Raw genomic sequence first — 21,856 nt, forward strand, 5'->3', positions numbered from 1 at the left:
AAGGTTAAATCTGCAGTAATTAGAAGTGGGTCACATACTATAGTCATATATATATAGTCTGAAATCGCTTGAATGTTTAAACTCTCAGACTGAGAGCGCACAGAAAGCACACGCGAACACAACCTCCAGGGACTGAAATCTTTTTGAAATCTGAACTTTTTTTTTCCGGTGATCACACATAAATGGCGAAAAACACAAAAATGACAATGCTGTTCACAGTCAGTTATGGGTATTAAGTGAATGTAAACAGACAATCAGATTTATGTCAGGATATTAGATTCGTGCATCAGTTTGTGTCATTAATGGCGATCAAACAATAAAAGCACTCACTGCTCTTAAGTGAATCTCTTGTAAAACTGCTTATTTCATTTATACAGTGAGAACTAGTTTAGCAGTTTTATTTTGACATTTATTTCCATTTCTGTAGTATGTCTTATTTCTGATGGACCTGAAAAACTTAAAGCATTCGTATCTTTGTCCTATTGTGTTTATATGCATACTAATTTAATATTTCTCATTTAATATTTTGCAGTGGTAACAATCTCATTTCAGGCAAATATAACTGCTGTGACATTGTTAACTTTCGGTCCTCTGACTGTAGATGCAGCGTGTGCACCAGTGTGTTGTAATCGCACCATCGAGGGAAGACGCCGTTCTCCAGGCTGGTGGTCTGGCTGCGTAACCAGCGCCGCTGGTAGCTACTCGCACAGCTGCTGGTGAGAGACGAGCCCGGCGATGGAAACGGGGTGATCAACAGGCTGCTTAAAGATGCTGTCAACAGAAGAGAGGAGCAGTGAGTCAGTGTGTTCACATCTCCATCACGCAAGAGCAAAACACACATGGCAAAAATAAAGTACTCTTGCATGACGTGCAAACAGAAGGATGAACTACTCCGTGCATGATTTCTGAGCCTCTGAACACTTAAATGCTCTGTTTACTTATTTATTTTGCTAATGCAGCTTACACCCCAAAAAGGAAATTTGCTTCTATTTGTTTCTTCATCAGATTTGGAGAAATGTAGCATTGCATCACTTGCTCACCAATGAAGTGAATGGGTGCCGTCAGAATCACAATGCTTCTTCTAGTGAAATAGTGCATCCCGTGGTCCTCTCACATCAATTTCTATAGAATTTTGACTATTTTGACTTGTGTCTGATCTTGAGCAGATTTTTTTTCTGATTCGGACTAAACAACTTTTTCATTGGAGGAATCATGATTATGGATTATGTATTTCAGCAGGAAAACAATGGTTTAAAGTCAATGTCTTAATGGTTTGTTTCTTAGAATCACACAGCTTTTGTCTTCTCCAGATGTTAGATGATGGACTGGAGTGCTGTGGATTATTGTGATGTGTTTATCAGCTGTTTGGACTCTCATTCTGACGGCACCCATTCACTGCAGAGCATCCATTGGTGAGACACTGATGTAATGCTACATTTCTCCGAATCTGATGAAGAAACAAACTCATCTACATCTTGGATGAACTGAGGGTGAGAACATTTCAGACATTTTTCATTTTTGGGTGAATTTTGCTTTAAGAAACACCCCATCACCTGTGAACCGAGCTCTGATGAAGCATTGATAGCATCACTTCAGTAAGAGAGGGATGTTCAGAACGAGGTGACGCGCTTATAGAGCTCAATAGAGATGAAACTTGTGTGTCGACCCTGAATTAGCTTCCTCATTTACTAGTGCAGGCAGGCAGCTTTGGGAACTGCTAAATATAAACGTCTGTGCATGTGATGCTGCATTAGCCAGAGCGAGAGATCCCAGCTATGCTGCCCAGGCCATCAGGCACTTTCCATTGCACAAGCTTTTCCAGCTCTGCTGCATTTACATAAAGCTGTGAATATGAAAGGAATAGTTGACCCAAAAATGAAACCATCATGTTGTTCCAAATCATGGTACTATTACATACTATGGAAGTCAATGGCTACCAGCAACTGTTTAGTTACCAACAGCCTTCAAAACATCCTCTTTCATATTCAACAAAAGAAAAAATAACTGAATAATTGGAATAACTTGAGTGTGTAAATTCATTTTGGGGTGAACTATCCGAAGCGCAGAAAGCCTGCTATGTAAATGTGGTCTGCATGTTGTGTGTGTCTCAGTTTGTTTTACTACACACATACTGAAGCTCACGTGACGCTCGTCTGCGGCTCACTATGAGGACATGAACATATGAACTTCCTCTCTAGAGCAGCTCTGAGAGCCACTTCACCAGCATTTCACCACAAACACACTTACTCACTTATGTGAAGGTCCAATTCTCTCCATCAACTAGCTATTAACGGTGACTTTTAAGGTGGTTGTCAAGTAATTAAGGGATCTAAAATATGGTCTTGAAGAATAAGACATTAATTTGTGATTTGTAGTTACTAATAAACAGCCAATATGCTAGTAATATGCATGCTAATAAACTAGTTGAGTAAAGGTTCTGTTTAACTTAGAACTTAATTATGACACTATATATTTTACAATAGAATGTACTTCATTAAAACTATGTAATATCACGTTTTGTCTGTTTTAATTTAAACAGTAAACCTCTGTTTTGCAGCACTTTGTTTGCCAAAGAAATGAATTGTTAAATTTACATTTGATTACATTAATAAAAGTGTTGGCATGAATACAATTACCCATGATTTTGATAATAAAACTATTAAATCAAAATTAAAACAAATTCTTAAAAAACGATAAGACATTTCATAGGGTACCATTATTGTAAAAATTTTAATGCATTGCTAAAGCTTTACGAACTCCATGATTAGATATCATTATTAAAGTTTTACTCAACTATTAAAATTAAATGCAAAAGAAAACACATACATTTAAAAAAAGGGCCCTAAATATGACATTGTCTTATTTGTGAATAAGCCCATCTCGTGCAGTAGTTGTGTGTCTGAATGTCAAAGTGTCCCGAATGACACATGCATGTGTGCACAGACTCACCGGAGCGAGCGATGCCGCTGTCTCTCTCATCATGCAGTCCTCGGCCCGGCATGTCCATGGGGTTACTGTGTCCTGAGAGGAACAGAGACAGTCACACATGGACGATTTACAAGAGTTTGCTTATCCCTTCCCACCACCAGTCCAGCCATCTCATCACCACTGTGATCTACCTACACATCAGCACAGACACATGCACACGCAGCAGGCAGGAGAGGGCAAACCAGTGCATTATGGGGGACGGGGGAGAAAGAAACCCTGGGCTTGTCAAAGCTAGAGAGATCACACCAGAAGAGATCTACCAGTTACACGTCCTAAATGCTGTCACAAAGCACAAGCAAACTCCTTAGATGCACATGCATAAAACACTAGTGCCACATGCACACGCTCGTGCACACACACACACACACACACACGCGCCAACCTGAAAAGAAAGAGGCGCTCTTGATGAGACGGAGAGGGCCTTGCTCTGAGAGCGCCCGGCGTGGGCCGCAGAGCTGAGAGAAACCTGTACGATACCGCGGTCAGGAGCGCAGGACGACAAATGAAGAGAAAGACACACATCCAACTGTTAGTTCAGTACAGGAAGAGACACACAGATGCTCAAACGTCTGGAATCATTCATGTTTTAATGTTTTTGGAAAAAAGTCTTGTGTTCACCAAGGCTGCAACAGTACAACAGTAATGCACATATATCTTCATAGTCCAGTCTTCAGTGTCACATGATCCTTCAGAAATCAGTCTAATATCTAACATTTCTGATTATTTTCAGTTGAAAACAGTTGTGCAGCTACAAATATCAAAAGTCTAGGCCAAGAATCATTAAAAATTTTATCAAGGACGCATTAAATTGATCAAAAGTGACTGTAAAGCCATTTATAATTTGACACAAGATTTCTATTTTTTTTAAATGCTATTCTATAACTTTCTATTCATCAGAGAATTCTGAAAAATAAAATGCTTCACAGTTTCTACCGGAATATAAAGCAGCACAACTGTTTTCAACATTGATAATAATCAGAAATGATAGATGTAAGAATGATTTCTGAAGATCATGTGACACTGAAGACTGGAGTAATGGTGCTGAAAATACAGCTGTGCATCACAGAAATAAACAGCATTTGAATTGATCAAATGAACACAGCCTTGGTGAGCAGAAGAGACTTCTTTCAAAAGCATTTTATAGATGGTGATAACTCCACACTTTTGAGCAGTAGTGTATCTGAAGCTGTCAGGATGACACAGACAGACAGATGTATGGCAACACCACACAGAACAAACACAGAGACCAAATCTATGAACATTTTATATTCTGTAATCTGTGCAGTCAGTTTTGTGGGTTCTGCACACAAATTCAGATATACATGATAGTTTGGCAACACAAAAACATGTGCGGGTCATAGTTCAGCCTAAAACCAAAAATGACATTTTGCACGAAAAGAAATCAAGCCTATATTTAAGAACATGAGGATTTCTTGTATTGAACCATTACAATTAATCACACTTTCTCTCTCATTACTGTAATGTTTCAGGATGTCTGAAGCTAACAGAGGATACAAGTGCTATATTTTGTCTTTTTCCTTTAACCCTTTGGTGCATGATGTCCACTGCAATAGGCAGGTCTTTAAAAGTCTGAGATATTACATCCTTACCCATAATTCTATACCAGTGTCCTCTTTTGCTGTATTTATGACAGCATAAAATCTAAATGAATGATAGAAGCGGCATCAAGTAGCAGTGAAATATTTACCACAATCTGCTTTTGCATTTACTTTCTAAATCAACATAATTTTGGTGTAATATAGGGAAAAAAACTGCTTAATTTCATTTAAAATATATATATATATATTCCATGTATATATTCATAAACAATAAGCTATTTTTTTCTTTAACATCAAAATTATGATTTTAGGGAGAGAAAACTTTACTTTTATATTTTATGTAAATACTTAAAATTAAAGCATTTTATAATACAACTTATTTATTAAAATTTACCTTTTTTTTATTTAAAACATTAAGCACATTTTTCCTTTCCTTTACGAAGATAAAAATGCTTCGCAATGTCTCAATTCATCCCTAGAGGATGTGACAATTATACGGTCATTCTTTATTTCTGTATATGTTTCTTTATACCTCGTAAACTACCAAAATCTAAAGGAAGAGCTATGACCTGGACATAAGGTCATAAACAAACACAGAATCATAATGTTTAAAACAGCAGAGTGATTTCATCGAAGACTTGGGCACAATGGAAGAGCACAGACATGGAAGAAAACTTGGGATCATAAACCTAAAACAGTGCTACAAATGGTTCTGGCAGCTGAAGCTGATTTGGTAACAGAAACAGTATTGAAAGTGTATGCAGTAAGTTCTTGTGGTACCTATGCTGCCCAGGAAGCCGCTGGCGGCGGTGTTCTGCTCGGGCCGCAGCGCGCCGGAGTCCTGACTGATGAACTCTAAACTGTCCTGCAGTCTGTTGAGTAATCAAGAGGAGCAGTGAGGCAATGGAGCACAGCCAGTGTACTGCTGAACACGTGTGTGTGTGTGTGTGTGTGTGTGTGTGTGTGTGTGTGTGTGTGTGTGTGTGTGTCTTACGTGTTCAGGCTGCCGTAGACGCTGCCGCCCGTTCTCGCTGTAAACACTTTACTGAGCATCAGCTGCGGAGGAGATCTGGGAACACACACACACATCTGATCAGCACAAGCTGCTCATCACACACACACTACATCTGCTTGACATCTGTACACTCTCACCTTATCTGGTGGATCTTCAGCGTTGAGCCTTTGTAGCTCATGGCCACCGAGCCGAACATCATTTCTCCGAGCATGTTCGCGTCTGATGAGCACCGAGAGGAGCCCTGACACAGAGACAGAAGAAGCCAAGCACAGGAAAGAATGTTATCTATCGGTTCTTGGTTCTAAATAAATGCGACTTATAGTCCAGTGCGACTTATATGTTTTTTTTTCCTCATCATGACGCATTTTTGGACTGATGCGATTTAAACTCAGGTGTGACTTATACCGTATTTTTCGGACTATATCTATACAATATAGTTTAGCAATATCATGCAAGCAGAGTTGTTTTTTCGCAAATGATATTGATTTCATGCAGCATTGATATTAAGTGGTGTGTATTTTACGTTTTTGCTCTATTTCACTAATAAAGCCACTGGATACCTGTTGAGTGTTTCTGAGCCACACAGCCATATGTTCCTGAATGTATCCACACTTTGAATTAATTAGGTGATTCAACAACAGTCACTCGCTTCGTCCACAAATTAAACAGCAATTTTGATGAATAGGTTAAATGGAAACATGGCAAAAAAATATATATATATTATTTAGATTTTTTTTATTTATTTTTTATTAGTTGGCTTGTTTATTTCTCCGCTATTTAACCGTTATCATTAGCATGTCGTTAATGCATCTAATTCTAACGTTTGGTACCATTTCTATTCAAAATTGAGATTTCTCGATTTATAAAAAACTAAATAATTGCAAAACATTCAATTCAAATTAATCAATAAAATCAGAAAGATCTCTCTTAGTCCTAGGTCGAATAAATGACTCAATCACTCACTCCTTAAAACGCCACCTACTAACGGTTTTAGCTTCATATTTAATAGGGTTTAATATTCAAAAACTCTGATCTCAAAGCATTTTTGTGATTTGGTGTTTAATTACATCTGAATGCTTCTGTAGAGCAAAAGTGGATTTTGTTGATACTGATTTTATTCGAGAGAGTGAGAGAGAGCAAGAGCGAGAGCGAGAGAGCGAGCTAGCGAGAGAGAGAGCTAGTGAGCGAGAGCGAGAGTGAGAGCGAGAGAGAGAGATAGAGCGAGCGAGCGAGAGCGAGCAAGCAAGCGAGAGAGAGAACTAGTGAGCAAGAGAGAGCGAGAGAGAGAGCGAGCAAGCGAGAGAGAGAGCTAGCGAGAGCGAGCTAACGAGAGAGAGAGCTAGTGAGCGAGAGCGAGAGTGAGAGCGAGAGAGAGAGATAGAGCGAGCGAGAGCGAGCAAGCAAGCGAGAGAGAGAGCTAGCGAGGGAGAGAGAGCGAGAGAGAGAGAGAGCGAGCTAGCGAGAGAGAGAGAGAGCGTGAGAGAGTGAAGGCTTGTGGGGGACTCACCTGGAAGCGGTGTTGTTCCTTGGGCTCGGAGGCGCAGGACGAGCTGCTGTCCAGAGAACTGGAGCTGCCACCTGTAGGCCTCAGCTGACAACACTTCCCAAATATCTTCGCCTGTGCCTCTCCACACACCTTCTGCAAACAAAACACGGACAAACTCAAGAACCCAGCGAGACGCTCATGAGTGCAGTCACTAAACCAGAGGAACACACCGGTTCATCAGCGCTCTGCAAAAGACATCTGAGCTGCATGTTTCTCTGGAGCCTGGATGCAGAAGAAATCTTAAACGGTTAATAGTGAATCAATTGCAGCTGATAATTGTTTTTAAAGGAGTGAGGGGAGAGTCTGAATTGAATGATGAAACCATCGCAAAACAAATAAACATGCAAGAAACAAACAGCGAGACCAGTTTAATATGAATAGTGATCAGATGTCTCTTGCGTATGAATTGGTTCTTTAAATGAATCATTCCAGATGACTCTCAAACGAATCTCAATCAGTCCGATTATTAAAACAGGCCTTTATTGTAGTTCAGAGATTTAAGTCCATGCAACCAAAACTGATGCTTTAATAAGTTCATAATGACTTGTGATCCACATGAATGGAGCCTTTTAGTCCAAATCTTGTGAATCTGTTCATCATATAAAGTGATCATGCCTTATAACTATAGTCAAATATGATGGACTCAGCTGTGCTTGATTAACGCAAGAGCGGTTTGCTCACAAGCGTCACTAAAGTACATTCAAGCTTCTGTTTACCGTATCTGATGTGTGTCAAAGTTTAGGCGAATGAAATCTGGTCATCATGTGTCTCTACAGCAGACTTGGATTAAACCGCTTGATTCATATGGATTGCTTTCACAAAGTCTTTATGAACATTTTGAAGCTTTAAATGTTTTGTTTGCATAGACTTCAGGAAGGAACTTGAATCTCTAAACAGCCAAGTGTATAGTTGAAGAGCGATGAGGAAAAGGCTGGAGTTAATGAGTGTTTCGGCTGTGCGTGCCAGGCTCAGTGTCTCTAATGGCTCATGGCGAGTCTCGTCCTGCTCTGTGAAGAGCACAAAGGAACTCAAGCATGTGAGACGGTCATATGACTTCCTTAACAACTCGTGAGCAGGGCTGTTTGCTTACTCACTCTCTTCTGCTCCCGATCAATGACTCTCTCTCTCTCGCTCTCTTGTGAAACAATATCCTCTGCCAAAAGCGTCATGTGATTGCAGCCGCAGCTCGGCTCCATATCAGCGATCAGCAGAGCCTCACCCGAACACATTAGACAGGCTGTTTATTATTCAGACGACAAACCAACAGCAGCTTGAACCTGCAGTAAACTCCTGTGAACATGCAGCGGAGTTTAAAAAGCTTGGTGTACTTTTATGAGTTTTTTTTTTTTTAAGCTCCAATCACAAACACTAGTTCATGACAATAACTTTTACTGAACCTTCTGATCACACTGCAAAACAAGAGCTGCTCTTCCTCAGTATGTGTGTCTTGTTTTCAGTGCAAATGTCTAGAAGTTCTTGAATCAAGACACATTTAAACGAAGTCTTGTTTTCTGAGAAGCTGGTTAAACTTAATTAAGTTTAAGATCAAAACAATAACTATTAGCAAGTTTTCATTCCAGACTGACAGATATATTTGTTCTTGCTTTAAACACATACTCCATTTTTGTTCAGTTTCTCAGAAAACAAGACTTGCATCTCAAGTAAACATGTCTTGAGTTAAGGCTGTTTATATGCTGAAAAATATATTGTTGTTTATAGTGCATGCAATATTTAATGCGCTGACTAAGTCTTTCTGCTCTGATTTAAGACATTTTAAGGCCTGAATTTGTGGAAGACTAAGAGGTGTAGAAACCCGGTTGAGTACACGAAACATTTCGAAACGGCCATCAATTTTGCAACTCTTGATGAACTGAATTACTCAGAGTCACATGTTCTTTTATCTTTATCACATTCAATCCAGACAGTTTGTTCTGCCAAGAGGAAACACAGATACGAATTCCCTTCACATTTCAGATGACAACATCAGGTGTGGAAAAAGTAGTTTTTTTGGGTGAACCGGCTTTTGCACAGAAACCACAGCCGCATGACATCTGATGACACACAGCTAGCAGACGTAACACACAGCTGGACACACCTTCAGTCATGTGAATGTGAAAGAATGCGTACACGCTCAGAGTCAGCTGATGCTCTTATTACTGGAGATAAGGCCTCGGGTTCACACAGCACTCACCGTGACCGGGGCATCTTCTGAGCTTCTCTTTCTGGTGTCCGAGTCGAAGAGGACGTTCCTGCCGCGCCGCTCACAGTCCTGGTAGACGATGAGACGGATCTGGCTGGGCTCCAGCTCCGGCGACGACCAGCTGACAGACACAGACACCAACATGAGCACCACAAACACCACAAACACTCTGACTCTTAACTAACAAGCTTCCTTCAGTCATCAGCTCAACCCTCTACAACGCCAGTCAATCACTCATACGTGTGACTAAACATTCACTCTGGGGGAATAAATGATGTAAGGCTAATTAGAAGTTTAGCACAGATATATTTTCTCTCGATGCTGTTTAATGGATGATCTCAATGGATTTGTATTTGATACACCGTAAACTCTTAGAGGGTTGCTGCTGCCACTCATCTAACCAGGAGCCTTGAGCGGATCGAGAGGGATTTTGAGCGGGATGAAGGCAGCGAGGGCAGGAATGGCATGGGTACGAGTTATTTCGGTGCTCTGCGTCAAGGCAGGTGAAGAAAAGCCCAGAGCGCGCGGCTGTTTACTCCTCACATTCCTGATGACTGGACTCATTCGCCATCCAGACACGGAGCACATCATCCGCTTTATCAGGAATCGAGACAAACAAGACACACAACCACCCCCTTTAAAACACCAAAACCATGCCAATATCTTACACGCCAAGGGAGACATACACTATCACACATTTAAATAATACATTCACAGCATTAATGCAATAGACCTTTTTATTTCACATTAATAACATAATTGGATTTGCAAGATCAATTTGAAATTGATAAATCTGTTAAAATCAGTTTTGAGACTTTAGAGGGAGGCTTGGATGAAATTGTTCTGTAATCCTATAGTCGTATGTTTTTCCTCAAACAAATAAATTATTAAAATCATAGGAATAAAATCAGTGAAAACTGTACTACACACTCCCAGTAATACATTTTCTCAAAGACTGGTTACTTAGCTTTCAGTAATTATACACAATTGATTGGTTAGTAGCAGATTAACAGTCAATTAGCAGCCAATATCTACCATTTTTTAATTATCTGTATTGGTTGATAAATATCGGAGGTGGGACTTTTATATTATATTGTCCAGATGAACAGGAGCATTCTATGTCTTCATTCGTTAATTTCATTGTTTAATTTTTCAGAATAAATGCTGTTCTTTTTAACTTCTTATTCAAAGAATCCTGAAACATTGCAGCCAGGTTCCCAAAAAATTAAGCAGCATAACTGTTTTGAACACTGATAATAAATCAGCATAGTAGAATGATTTCTGAAGGATCAAGCTTTATTAATCCCAAAGGGAAATTTATATGTCACAGCAGCACATGACTACCACACAAAATATATAATGAATGAATAAGAAAAATCTAAACATTCACATCCACAACCATTTGTTTTTGAGAATTAATTCCACAAGGCATTACAAGTATTGTAAACAACTGACTATAATGCAGTCTATGGTCTTCTGTAGCACTGATTATACAGTCTAATAGAAGCTGATAGAAGGAAGACTTCCTAAAACACTCCTGATGACAGCGGGACTGAATTAATCCTGGGCTAAATGAACTCATAAGGGCTTGGACTGCTTCATGAAGATGATGACAATTATGATTCATCACGGAAACCTGTTTCTAAATCATTCTATCCTGCACGGATGAAAACTCAGCGTTGCATTACAGAAATAAATTATATTTATAAAATAGTTTTAAATCGATAACATTATTTCAAATTGTAATGTGTAAAATTCTTCTCACTATTTTTCAACCCCAAACTTTTAAATAACAGCGTGTTTGTTTAAATCAGCCACTGGTCACCCTACTTTCTAATATATCAGCATCAGCCAACCAAAGACAAAAACAAACAACAACAACTACATTTTATACTGGTAATAAATAATGCAAAAAATATAATTCCCAAATAGTAATGAGGGTTAGTTTCAGGGGGACACAGGTGACAAGATCTAGACTATTATCTTCACGGTGATCCTGTGTGCACTGCTCCAAAATGAGAACGAGTCCTTAAGCTGCTGGACATTACATAAGTCCTGATCATCAGCTCACAGTGAGGAGGACGAACACAACGACAGCTAAACCTCACTCAAACACCACTACTACACGGTTACTGTTAATGACAAGCAGATACAAGCGGTCGTAGGGTACCTGGGCATCAGAGCGTTTCCACCCTTGTGCTTTCCCATCCTTCCCAGCCCGAAGCTCGCTCGTCCTCAGAACAGAGCGCTGCTAAGAATAGCAATGAACTAAATTCACAAAACAACATGAGACTGTCAGGTGACCTCCATGCTGAGCTGGACAACCCCGGACAAAGACAAGAAGAAGACGCGCCGCTGGACGCGGTGAAACTGAAGAAAGTGTGATATGAGCATAGAGAGGCTGACGCGTCTCCTCCAGACTCCTGCGAGCGGAGGTCAGCGTCTGAACATGTTGGGAGCGAGCGGCCCTTACATGAAGAAGCCATCCAGACCGCGATGCACTTCCTGTCCACTAGCTGGGGTCATTTTTGAATGCATGCAGTGGGAATGTTTCCAGGCCGTATTCCTGTCAGCCCGCTCCAGCGAGGACAGTAATAGCTCAAGCTCCGTGAATGTGCACATCAACTTACAGCATCGGTCACTAAACAACACACACACACACTTCACTTTCTGCAGTGATCGAATCCATCCAAAGCCAGAAATATCAGTAAAGTGTCAAATTAAGACTGACAGCATGTTCAGCTCATAAGTAGGGTGACACGATCCACAACACTGACTTCACAATACAGTTTCTGACAAAATGAGATTGAAGACCATTTATAATCGAAAACATCTCCTTTTATTATTTCTCAGACAAAATGCTGCACATTTCTTTGTGAAATTGAAATGTCAATTAACAAAACTAAATTGAAATTGATGAACAAAATCACAAATCAAATAAATAATACAAATATCTACAACATTAAAACTTTTCCCGTGCACTTTTCCACCAAAAAAAAAAAAAAAGACAAACACTGGATTTTACTCACTATCCAAACAAAGCTTTAAAAATAAAATTTGTTGCATAAGATGCACCTAACAATCATTTTTCACTTATAAATACTTTCAGTGACAGGATAACCTCTAGTGGAGTTTGCAGAGGAAGTCATCTGTTCATCAGTCCACACTGACAGCACAACAACAGCTAAAAGACTATGTGTAAGACCAAATCTTTTGGAGTGAGATCAGTGGGATTTCACTGGGAGCACGATCATTCAAACACAGCATGACATTACAGGACAAGCGGACGTGTGCATTGTTGGAAAAGCCTCTCGTGCAGACCATCTACAACACGACCACTAAATCTGACTGTGTGAACACCAGCTTCAGTCCTGAACTCTGACGTCCTATGAGTGCACCACCACAGTCCACACTCACATGCTGTACGGTTCGAGAACGAGACATCACTGAAGCACATCATCATGAATCACACACGGAGTTATCGTCTCATCTCAGACTCTCTCTACCTGTCACCAGCACACAGAAACAGACGCTTGATGACAGCAGAAATACTTCAGTCACAGAGTGCACAGACATAAACCCAGAGCCCTGTGATTTCAGCGATGCAGAAAACAGGCCGAATCAGGGAATTCAGTCACAAAAAAGGGAATTTACTGTACAGCACATCATTTGGATGAATAGTAGGTCTGTTCACAATATTGTCTGTGAATACTGAAGCACAGAAAGACTGTAGTAAATGAAGTCTGTGTGTCGTGCATGTCTCACTTTTTCTCTAGTACTACACACACACACACATACTGAAGCTTGTATGTGTCTCAATATAAGAGTAGGGCCCTATAATTTCTGCAGTGTGGAAAACACTGATGGAATCACAGAATCCAGTCATAAAAATGATTAAAATTAAAAGTGATGTTTTCAGCATCTGCAGTCTAACTAAAGGAGGATATAAACACATGAACAACACCTCCAGAATTGCTCTGAGAGTGACATCATTACCATTTGACGGTTTCATTTGAGATAAACACACAGAAGTAAAACTCTACAAATCAACTCGCCAAAATAAAAGTCTGGTTTAACTTAAAGAAACTGTGACAGGACACTACTACTACTACTACTACTTATAAAATTATTAAAACTTTATTTAAGGAATAAATCACACAACTTTTCTTCCATGTTCTTATTGTAATAGTAAACTTTATTAAACTTTATTAAAATTTAAGATAAACTAACTTTTATGCCATTTTTTGATTACCAGAAAAAAAAATTACATTACACAGAAACAAAAACATCTAACAAATAAAAAATACATTAAAATAAAAAATTATTACAATTTAATTAAACCATTCAAATGGAATCCAGATTTTTTTTTTTTATAAAATAAATAATAGAGTTTCAGAAAAATAAAATATATTTCATATGGTCCTAAAAAGGCATTGCAATTATATAGTAGAATGTACTTTTATAATACAAATTATTTGAGTTGTTTTTTAATAGTATACATTTTGCACATTTTAATCTTAACATTAAACCTCTGCTGTGCAGCACTTTGTTTGCCAAAAAGGAATATCTATAATACATTATCATCAATATTTTTCTATAATATTATTTAAATAATACATTTGTTTTCATTTAAAATTTCAGAATTAAAAAAAAAAATCTAACATTCCACAGGGCAATAATACTGATGAATATTTAAACTGTTAAAATTTTAAAGAATCCAACCAATTACACTTCATTTTTTATCATAATAATGTAATTAAACCACTGAAATTTGATTTTTTTTTTTTAAAACAGATTTAGGACAAATTCATAGGACACTAGATCAACCGTACACAATTAATCAACCGATTTAAATAAATAAATATTACGGTTTATGCTGGCTTATTGCTGCAGTTGCATGGGAAACACTATATTTGCTTCAAAAGCGTGTCTGATGTGTGTAGAGATGCATGAAGTCTCCGGGTCGGGCTGAAGGTAAACACTGGCAAAATTTCGGCCTCAATCAACAACGATCTGTCCTGCCAAAGCACCAGAAATGTGAGCTGCTCTTTGATTCTTCACCCATGTAGCTAAACTATACAGATATAATCCAGGATGAGAGGTCAGAAGGTCACTGCACACACACTGTCCTGATCTTACAGCACTAAACAACTACACTGCTGTGTGAACGGTCACTTGTCCTAACATAACTTTAGAAGAAGAAGAAGAAGAATGAGCTTTATTGCCAGGTATGTTTACACATACGAGGAATTTGTTTTCGTGACAGAAGCTCCGCAGTAAAACAGAATGACAGCGACAGAACATAAAACACATAATAAAAGAATAAAAAATACAAATATGTAGACAGTGAATGACAATATACAAATGACAATTGTAGGCAGGTATATTACAAAGTGAAGTTATGTATGTACATATATATTGTGTGCAAAATTTAAGTGTATACTAAGTATGTGTGTTAGATAAATAAAGTGTGTGTGTATATAAATATAAAGTGTAGTGTGTTCGCCATTATTGTCAGCTGTTCATAAGATGGATTGCCTGAGGGAAGAAACTGGTCCTGTGTCTGGTCGTTCTAGTGCTCAGTGCTCTGTAGCGTCGACCAGATGGCAACAGTTCAAAGAGGGAGTGTGCTGGATGTGAGGGGTCCAGAGTGATTTTGACAGCCCTTTTTCTCACTCTGGATAAGTACAGTTCTTGAATAGATGGGAGAGTTGAACCGATGATTCGCTCAGCAGTCCGGACTACTCTCTGTAGTCTTCTGAGGTCAGATTTAGAAGCTGAGCTGAACCAGACAGTTACTGAAGTGCAGAGGATGGATTCAATGATGGTGGAGTAGAACTGTTTCAGCAGCTCCTGTGGCAGGTTAAACTTCCTCAGCTGGCGGAGAAAGTACAACCTCTGCTGGGCCTTTTTTACGATGGAGTCAATGTGAATGTCCCACTTCAGGTCCTGAGAGATGGTGGTTCCCAGGAACCTGAATGACTCCACTGCAGTCACAGGGCTGTTCATGATGGTGAGTGGGGGGAGTGCAGGGGGGTTTCTCCTGAAGTCCACGATCATCTCCACTGTTTTGAGCGTGTTAAGCTCCAGGTTGTTGAGACTGCACCAGACAGCCAGCTCTTTTACCTCCTGTCTGTAAGCAGACTCGTCACCGTCCTGAATGAGGCCGATGAGTGTGGTGTCATCTGCAAACTTCAGGAGCTTGACAGAGGGGTCCTTAGATGTGCAATCGTTGGTGTACAGGGAGAAGAGCAGTGGGGAGAGAACGCAGCCCTGGGGAGCTCCGGTGCTGATTGTACGGGTGCTGGATGTGTATTTTCCCAGCCTCACTAGCTGCTGCCTGTCTGTCAGGAAGCTGTTGATCCACTGACAGACGGAGGTGGGCACGGAGAGCTGATTTAGTTTGGGCAGGAGGAGGTTTGGGATGATCGTGTTGAAGGCCGAGCTGAAGTCCACAAACAGGATCCTCACATAAGTCCCCGGTCTGTCTAGGTGTTGCAGAACATAATGCAGTCCAATGTTTACTGCATCGTCCACAGACCTGTTTGCTCTGTAGGCAAACTGAAGAGGATCCAGCAAGGGTCCAGTGATGTCCTTCAGGTGGGCCAGCACCAGTTTTTCAAATGACTTCATGACTACAGACGTTAGAGCCACAGGCCTGTAGTCATTTAGTCCTGTAATTTTGGGTTTCTTAGGGATGGGGATGATGGTGGAACGTTTGAGGCATGAAGGGACTTCGCACAGCTCCAGCGATCTGTTGAAGATCTGTGTGAAGATGGGGGCCAGCTGGTCAGCACAGGATTTCAGACAGGCTGGTGTAACACAATCTGGGCCTGGTGCTTTTTTCCTTTTCTGCTTCCGGAAGACCTGGCGCACCGCATCCTCGCTGATCTGAATTGCAGGTGTGGGGGAGAGGGGGGATGCAGGAGGTGAGAATGGTGAGAGTGCTTGATTGGAGAGGTGTTCAGGATGGGTTGCAGGAGCTGTTAATGGTGTGAACGGTAGTTTGGAGAGGCATTCAGGGCTGGTTGCAGGAGTTGTGAAGGGTGTGAATGGTTGTGTGGGGAGGCGTTCAGGGCAGGTGATGGGTGTTCTTTCAAACCTGCAGTAAAACTCGTTCAGATCGTCTGCCAGTCGTTGATTCTCTACGGTGCTGGGGGGTGGTGTCTTGTAATTGGTGATCTTCTTTAGACTTTTCCACACTGATGCGGAGTCGTTGGAAGTGAACTGAGTCCTTATTTTTTCAGAATAATTCCTTTTTGCCACTTTGATCTCCTTTTCCAATGTGTATTTAGCCTGTTTATACAAGACATTGTCCCCCTTCACGTAAGCATCTTCTTTGGCCTGACGGAGCTGTCTGAGTTTTGCAGTGAACCACGGTTTGTCATTATTGTAAATTAGTTGAGTCTTTGTAGGAATACACATATCCTCACAGAAACTGATATATGATGTTACGGTCTCTGTGAGTTCATCCAGATCGGTGGTAGCAGCTTCAAAAACACTCCAATCAGTGAGGTCAAAACAAGATTGTAAATCCTGCTCTGCTTCATTAGTCCATCTTTTTACAGTCCTTGATACAGGTTTAGCTGATTTTAGTTTCTGCCTGTAGGACGGTATAAGATGAACCAGAAGGTGATCAGAACGTCCCAAAGCTGCTCGTGGAACAGAGTGAAATGCATCCTTTATTGTGGTGTAACAGTGATCCAATATATTACTGTCTCTTGTGGGACATGTAACATGCTGTCTGTATTTTGGCAGTTCACGGGACAGATTGGCTTTATTAAAGTCCCCGAGAATGATTAAAACAGAGTCCGGGTGTTGTTGTTCTGTGTCTGTGATCTGACCAGCGAGTTTCTGTAAAGCTGAGCTCACATGCGCTTGAGGATGGATGTAAACACTGACCAGAATGAACGAGTGAAACTCCCGCGGCGAATAGAACGGCTTGCAGTTAATGAAGAGTGTTTCGAGATTTGAGCAGCACGTCTTCTTTAACACAGTTACATCTGTACACCACCGTTCATTGATGTAAAAGCATGTCCCGCCGCCGCGCGATTTCCCAGTGGATTCTGATTCACGATCCGCTCTAAACAGCTGAAATCCCGGCAGATGGAGCGCGCTGTCCGGTATGGTGTCATTCAGGCAGGTTTCCGTGAAACACAGAGCAGCAGAGTGTGTGAAATCCTTATTTGTCCGAGAGAGCAGAAGGAGTTCGTCCGTTTTGTTGGGTAGAGAGCGGAGATTTGCCAGATGGATGCTAGGCAACGGCGTTCGAAATCCGCGCTTCCTGAGTCTGACGAGCGCTCCCGCTCGCTTCCCCCGTCTGCGCGTCCTGAAGCGCTTGATCAGCGCCGCCGCTCCTCCGATAACAACGTTCACTAAAACATCTGAATAATTGAAATCCGGTAAAACATCTTGTGGTGCGTTCTGCCGAATGTTCAGCAGTTCTTCCCTGGTGAAACTGATGGCAGGAATATAACTAAAGACAGGACAAACTAACAAAAACACAAAAACATATGCGGAGCTCGTCACGGAGGCAGCCATCCTGTATCGGCGCCAGCGAGTATCATCACTTGTCCTAACATAACTTTAAAGGGACAGTTCACCCAAACATGAAAATTCAGATAAATACAATCAGAGTTATATTTAAAAATGTCCTGGCTCTTCCAAGCTTTATAATGGCAGTGAATGGGTGATAATATTCAATAGTCCAATAGAAGTCCAATAAACTGCCCTGATCCACAACTCCACAACTCCAGGGGTTAATAAAAGCTTCCTGAAGCGAATCACTGCATTTTTGTAATAATATCCATATTTAAAACTTTAAAATTCTGCTAAATGTTGTATCACAATGTTATTTGTAATGGAGAGGAACCTATGGGGGCACGGTTCTGCCAATAACAATGTCTATCATACACTCCTTTACCTTGTTTCTTCGTGATTTTGTACTTGTGCTCCTCTTTGTCAAAGTAGATACCGTTTAATGCTGTCCTGATTTACAATTGTGTTCATCAGTTCTTCCATTTTACATTGTACTCTTATTTTCACGTTTGTGAGCTAGTCTTATGATTTTGAGATGTTCCCGGTCTCGTAATATGAAAAAAAAAAATACCACTGTGGTTCTCAAACTGGGATCCATGACCCACTAGGGGCCACAAGATGACTTTAAATTATATAAAAGATGACAAAACAAGGTTTAAAATAAGCAAAACAAGCAAGAAATCAAGAAGCATGCTGAAATAATATTTCTTATTTTAATTTGATCCCTTAACAACTATCATTTGTATTCAATTAACTGAAATAATATTTATTTAATTTAATTCATTTTTATCTTGGACAACCATGACAATGTATGTGGGAATTGTAAAAGTGTAAATTCTAGATGAGAGAGTAATGGAAATTAAAACAAATAAATCATTAATTTTTTAACAATAAATATAATATTCTATAATATTTTATATTTTTATCTTGATTAAAACACTGCATTTAAAAAATAAATAAATGAATATTATATTCTATATTTTTTTCAAGTAGAAATAGCTACTTAAGTAAAATACTAAATAAAAAATAAACAAACTGAATATTATATTCTATATTTTTTCATGTAGAAATTTTTACTTTTGAGTAAAATAATAAATACAAACTACAAAAGTCATTTATATTCATTAGTCATTAAACTCTAAAGCATGCAGAACACGGAGTTATTGTTATTATGAAATCTAATTATTTATTTGATTGATTTCATATTGCCACTTCAAGTTTCAAAAAATAAACAGTCTGAAAATAAGGACCTTTGTCATTATAAATAGAAGCATCAGCAATAACCAGCAGCCTCGGAGTCTTTCCTCAATCACTTAAGGATAATTTAAAGATTTAGAATAAGATAATGTCACTGTGCAACAGAAATGAATCCCTCTCCAAATGCAGATCTGGGTTCTTCAGTCCGATTCGTGCACAAGGAGCAGCACACATCTGATAGCAGGATGAATATATAATGTGCATCTGCACAGATTTGCGTCCGTGTGTGAGCTGCTGCACGTCTCGACGCGTGAACCCACTGACAGCACGCGGTCACGCGCACGCACGCACGCGGCATATCAACGTTTTTTATCATCGCCAACATAAAATGATGACTACATTTAGAGAAAGATAGAACAAACTCGCAAACGGAGCAGGGGACTGTAGGCTCGTCAGATCCGGTGACATAAACCAACAAAGGGTCGCCAGACAGTGTCGACTGAAGCCAACTAACGTTAGCATGAAGCTAAACATTCAGACTACAGATGAAGATAACCTTACGTAACCATAAACACACGTCTCCAAGCCACATACATCCACTGAACGTCACCAAACTTTTTCATATCAATTTAGGTGAATCTGTTTACGTTATTGCTCTCCGGAAGCTGGAGATGAACGCTAGACTCGTAACTTACCTGAAAACCACGTCGTCTTTGTTGCATTTCGCAGGCGGTGAGAACGCGTTTCTTTTGTTGAAGAGTTTGTGAAATAACGTGGGAGGCATAATGGACCCACAATTTTGAAGGAAAAAATCCTTTTTTGTGCTTAATTCTTGAGGCACACTCGACTCCCGCAGACGGACTCCATTTGTGTGTCAGTCATATGACTGCAGTTAGTCACACGAGCTGCTTGGCAACGCCACTGCTCTCTGATTGGTCAAGTATCCGCTGCGCTCCCCTCCGCTCTCCTGATTGGCTGATATTTTGGTTCATAGACCACGTGGTCAGAACGGCTGTGTTGATGTTTTGTGGACGACGCATTTAATCTGTATTTCACGGGCATTTCCTTCTGTTTATGTTCGACGATACGCAAAAACATTAAAAGAAAAACCAAGTGTTCGTCTTTTAGTATTTATTCACCTTTACTTAAACATGCAATTTAAACCATTTAATTTTTAAAACTCTCTTTCCTTTTAATACCTATATTTGGCAAGTAACAGTTAAACATCTTATTCTACAATCACTGCAAGGCATTGACTCCATCAGTTCATCTTAATCAGTTTAAATTAATTGTTCAGGTTTATTCCAATAGTTGTATATTTTTCAGCTCTTGTGACTGATTGAACAGTTTGACTCTAATGTGTAGGTATTAATCCATCTCGAGACAGTGTGTCGAAATGTAAACTAAGCGCGTGTTGACTGCCCTCTGCTGGTCAGATGTGATGACCCTGTGATCTGGGCTTCTTCACTTGTGAGAGGGATATAGATCAGCATGTTTGGACACTCAGACAGAGGTTATCTATAAATAAATAAAAAAATGTGGCTTTTCTTTTTCTGCAAAACGTAAAAAGGAAGGGTTTTCTCATTACCCTGTTGATGTCATGCTGTATGTGTAACCACAGACTGTGATATCATCAGGAGCATTACTCATTTCTAGTAGAATGCAAGAGGGAAGCAATTAGTCACGCAGACATGAATGTGACCATACATAGACATAATATTATTAATCACCTTTTTCACAACAGGGGAAAAAACTACAACACTAGTATTCAAACAGAGCTTTATAAAAAAAAAATATAATATAAAAAAGAGGGGGGGGGGGGTATGTCATATACTGTATTTATAACTTTAGTGGAGTGTAACTCAAGTACCTGATGCAATATCTCATGCCAAGGATTCAGAAGGCACACGTAAAGGAGAAAGGTTGAGAAATATATTATTCAGTAAATTCTTTGTGATGATTTTAAACAGAGCAGTATATCAGCACATATTATACAGTGCTGCTTGTCAAAAGTTTGACATTATGATTTTTAAAGGTTTTTAATAAAGTCTCTTGTACTCAATAATGCTCAAAGTAAATGACAGACAATTGCAATAAATAAAAACAACACTTTTTTGTAATATGTTTTAAATTGTAATTTATCCCTGTGATGTGTGTGTTTAATAAAAATTAATGCATTTTATTCGGCAAATATGAACAACTACATTTATAATGTTGTAAAAATTTATAAAACACCCCTCTAACGGTATAAATAACATTTGAATGGTCTGTGTATATGCATGTATAAAGGCCTTACCAATTAGGTTACATGAAAAGAATTTCTCTTCAGCAGGGTTTAATGATAGTTCTGCAACTATATTAACAACAAGGCGCTAAAACATCTGTGTGAACTGCATCAGCCAGCCTTTACTGCATTAAGAGCAGCTATGAATGATAAACAGCCATGACATACAGTATAGAGAATGGAGGAGAGGTTTGGAGTCTGTGGCTGTGATCTAGAAGAGTTGAGTTCTTCACTGTGTTCATCATCCCATCTTTACCCACTAACACCATCCCTTAGTCTGAGGGTCACTTTACAGTCCACATGCCCTGCTGAGAGCAGATGAGAGCGTTACACTGCTAGACCCAGTCTGACTCGTACAGCTTTATAGCTCTGGACTCATGCTTTTATACAGTAGCTCTGGAAACAAATTTATCGCTTTAGTATGGTTCATTCAGCAAACATAATGCTCATCTTCCACAATGCCAGTGAAGGTTTAGCTCATGAATATTAAGTAGTTTGTGCTGCATTGCATGATAACATTCCACATGTG

General features: G+C 39.7%; 1 protein-coding gene across 3 annotated transcripts in view; it reads right to left on the reverse strand.

Annotated features, from left to right (window-relative positions):
- The window catches only part of LOC113063842 (folliculin-interacting protein 1-like), a 29,099-nt gene extending 9,159 nt beyond the window's left edge, over positions 1-19,940 (reverse strand). The window contains exons 1-9 of one of the 3 annotated variants that reach the window (XM_026234221.1): positions 19,739-19,940; positions 9,300-9,429; positions 7,070-7,201; positions 5,700-5,803; positions 5,542-5,616; positions 5,328-5,419; positions 3,371-3,454; positions 2,950-3,021; positions 636-771 (exon numbers count right to left, since the gene is read on the reverse strand). In XM_026234221.1, the coding sequence (XP_026090006.1) occupies positions 636-771; positions 2,950-3,021; positions 3,371-3,454; positions 5,328-5,419; positions 5,542-5,616; positions 5,700-5,803; positions 7,070-7,201; positions 9,300-9,429; positions 19,739-19,827 (914 nt within the window). In that variant the 5' untranslated portion in view covers positions 19,828-19,940. Of the gene's footprint in view, positions 1-635; positions 772-2,949; positions 3,022-3,370; positions 3,455-5,327; positions 5,420-5,541; positions 5,617-5,699; positions 5,804-7,069; positions 7,202-9,299; positions 9,430-11,478; positions 11,846-19,738 lie in introns of those variants that run through there. The other 2 variants (XM_026234222.1, XM_026234223.1) reach the window with 2 other exon arrangements.
- Between the last annotated feature and the right edge of the window lie 1,916 nt (positions 19,941-21,856).

This window comes from Carassius auratus, chromosome 46 (genome assembly GCF_003368295.1).
Source record: "Carassius auratus strain Wakin chromosome 46, ASM336829v1, whole genome shotgun sequence".
NCBI classification, from domain to species: domain Eukaryota; kingdom Metazoa; phylum Chordata; class Actinopteri; order Cypriniformes; family Cyprinidae; genus Carassius; species Carassius auratus.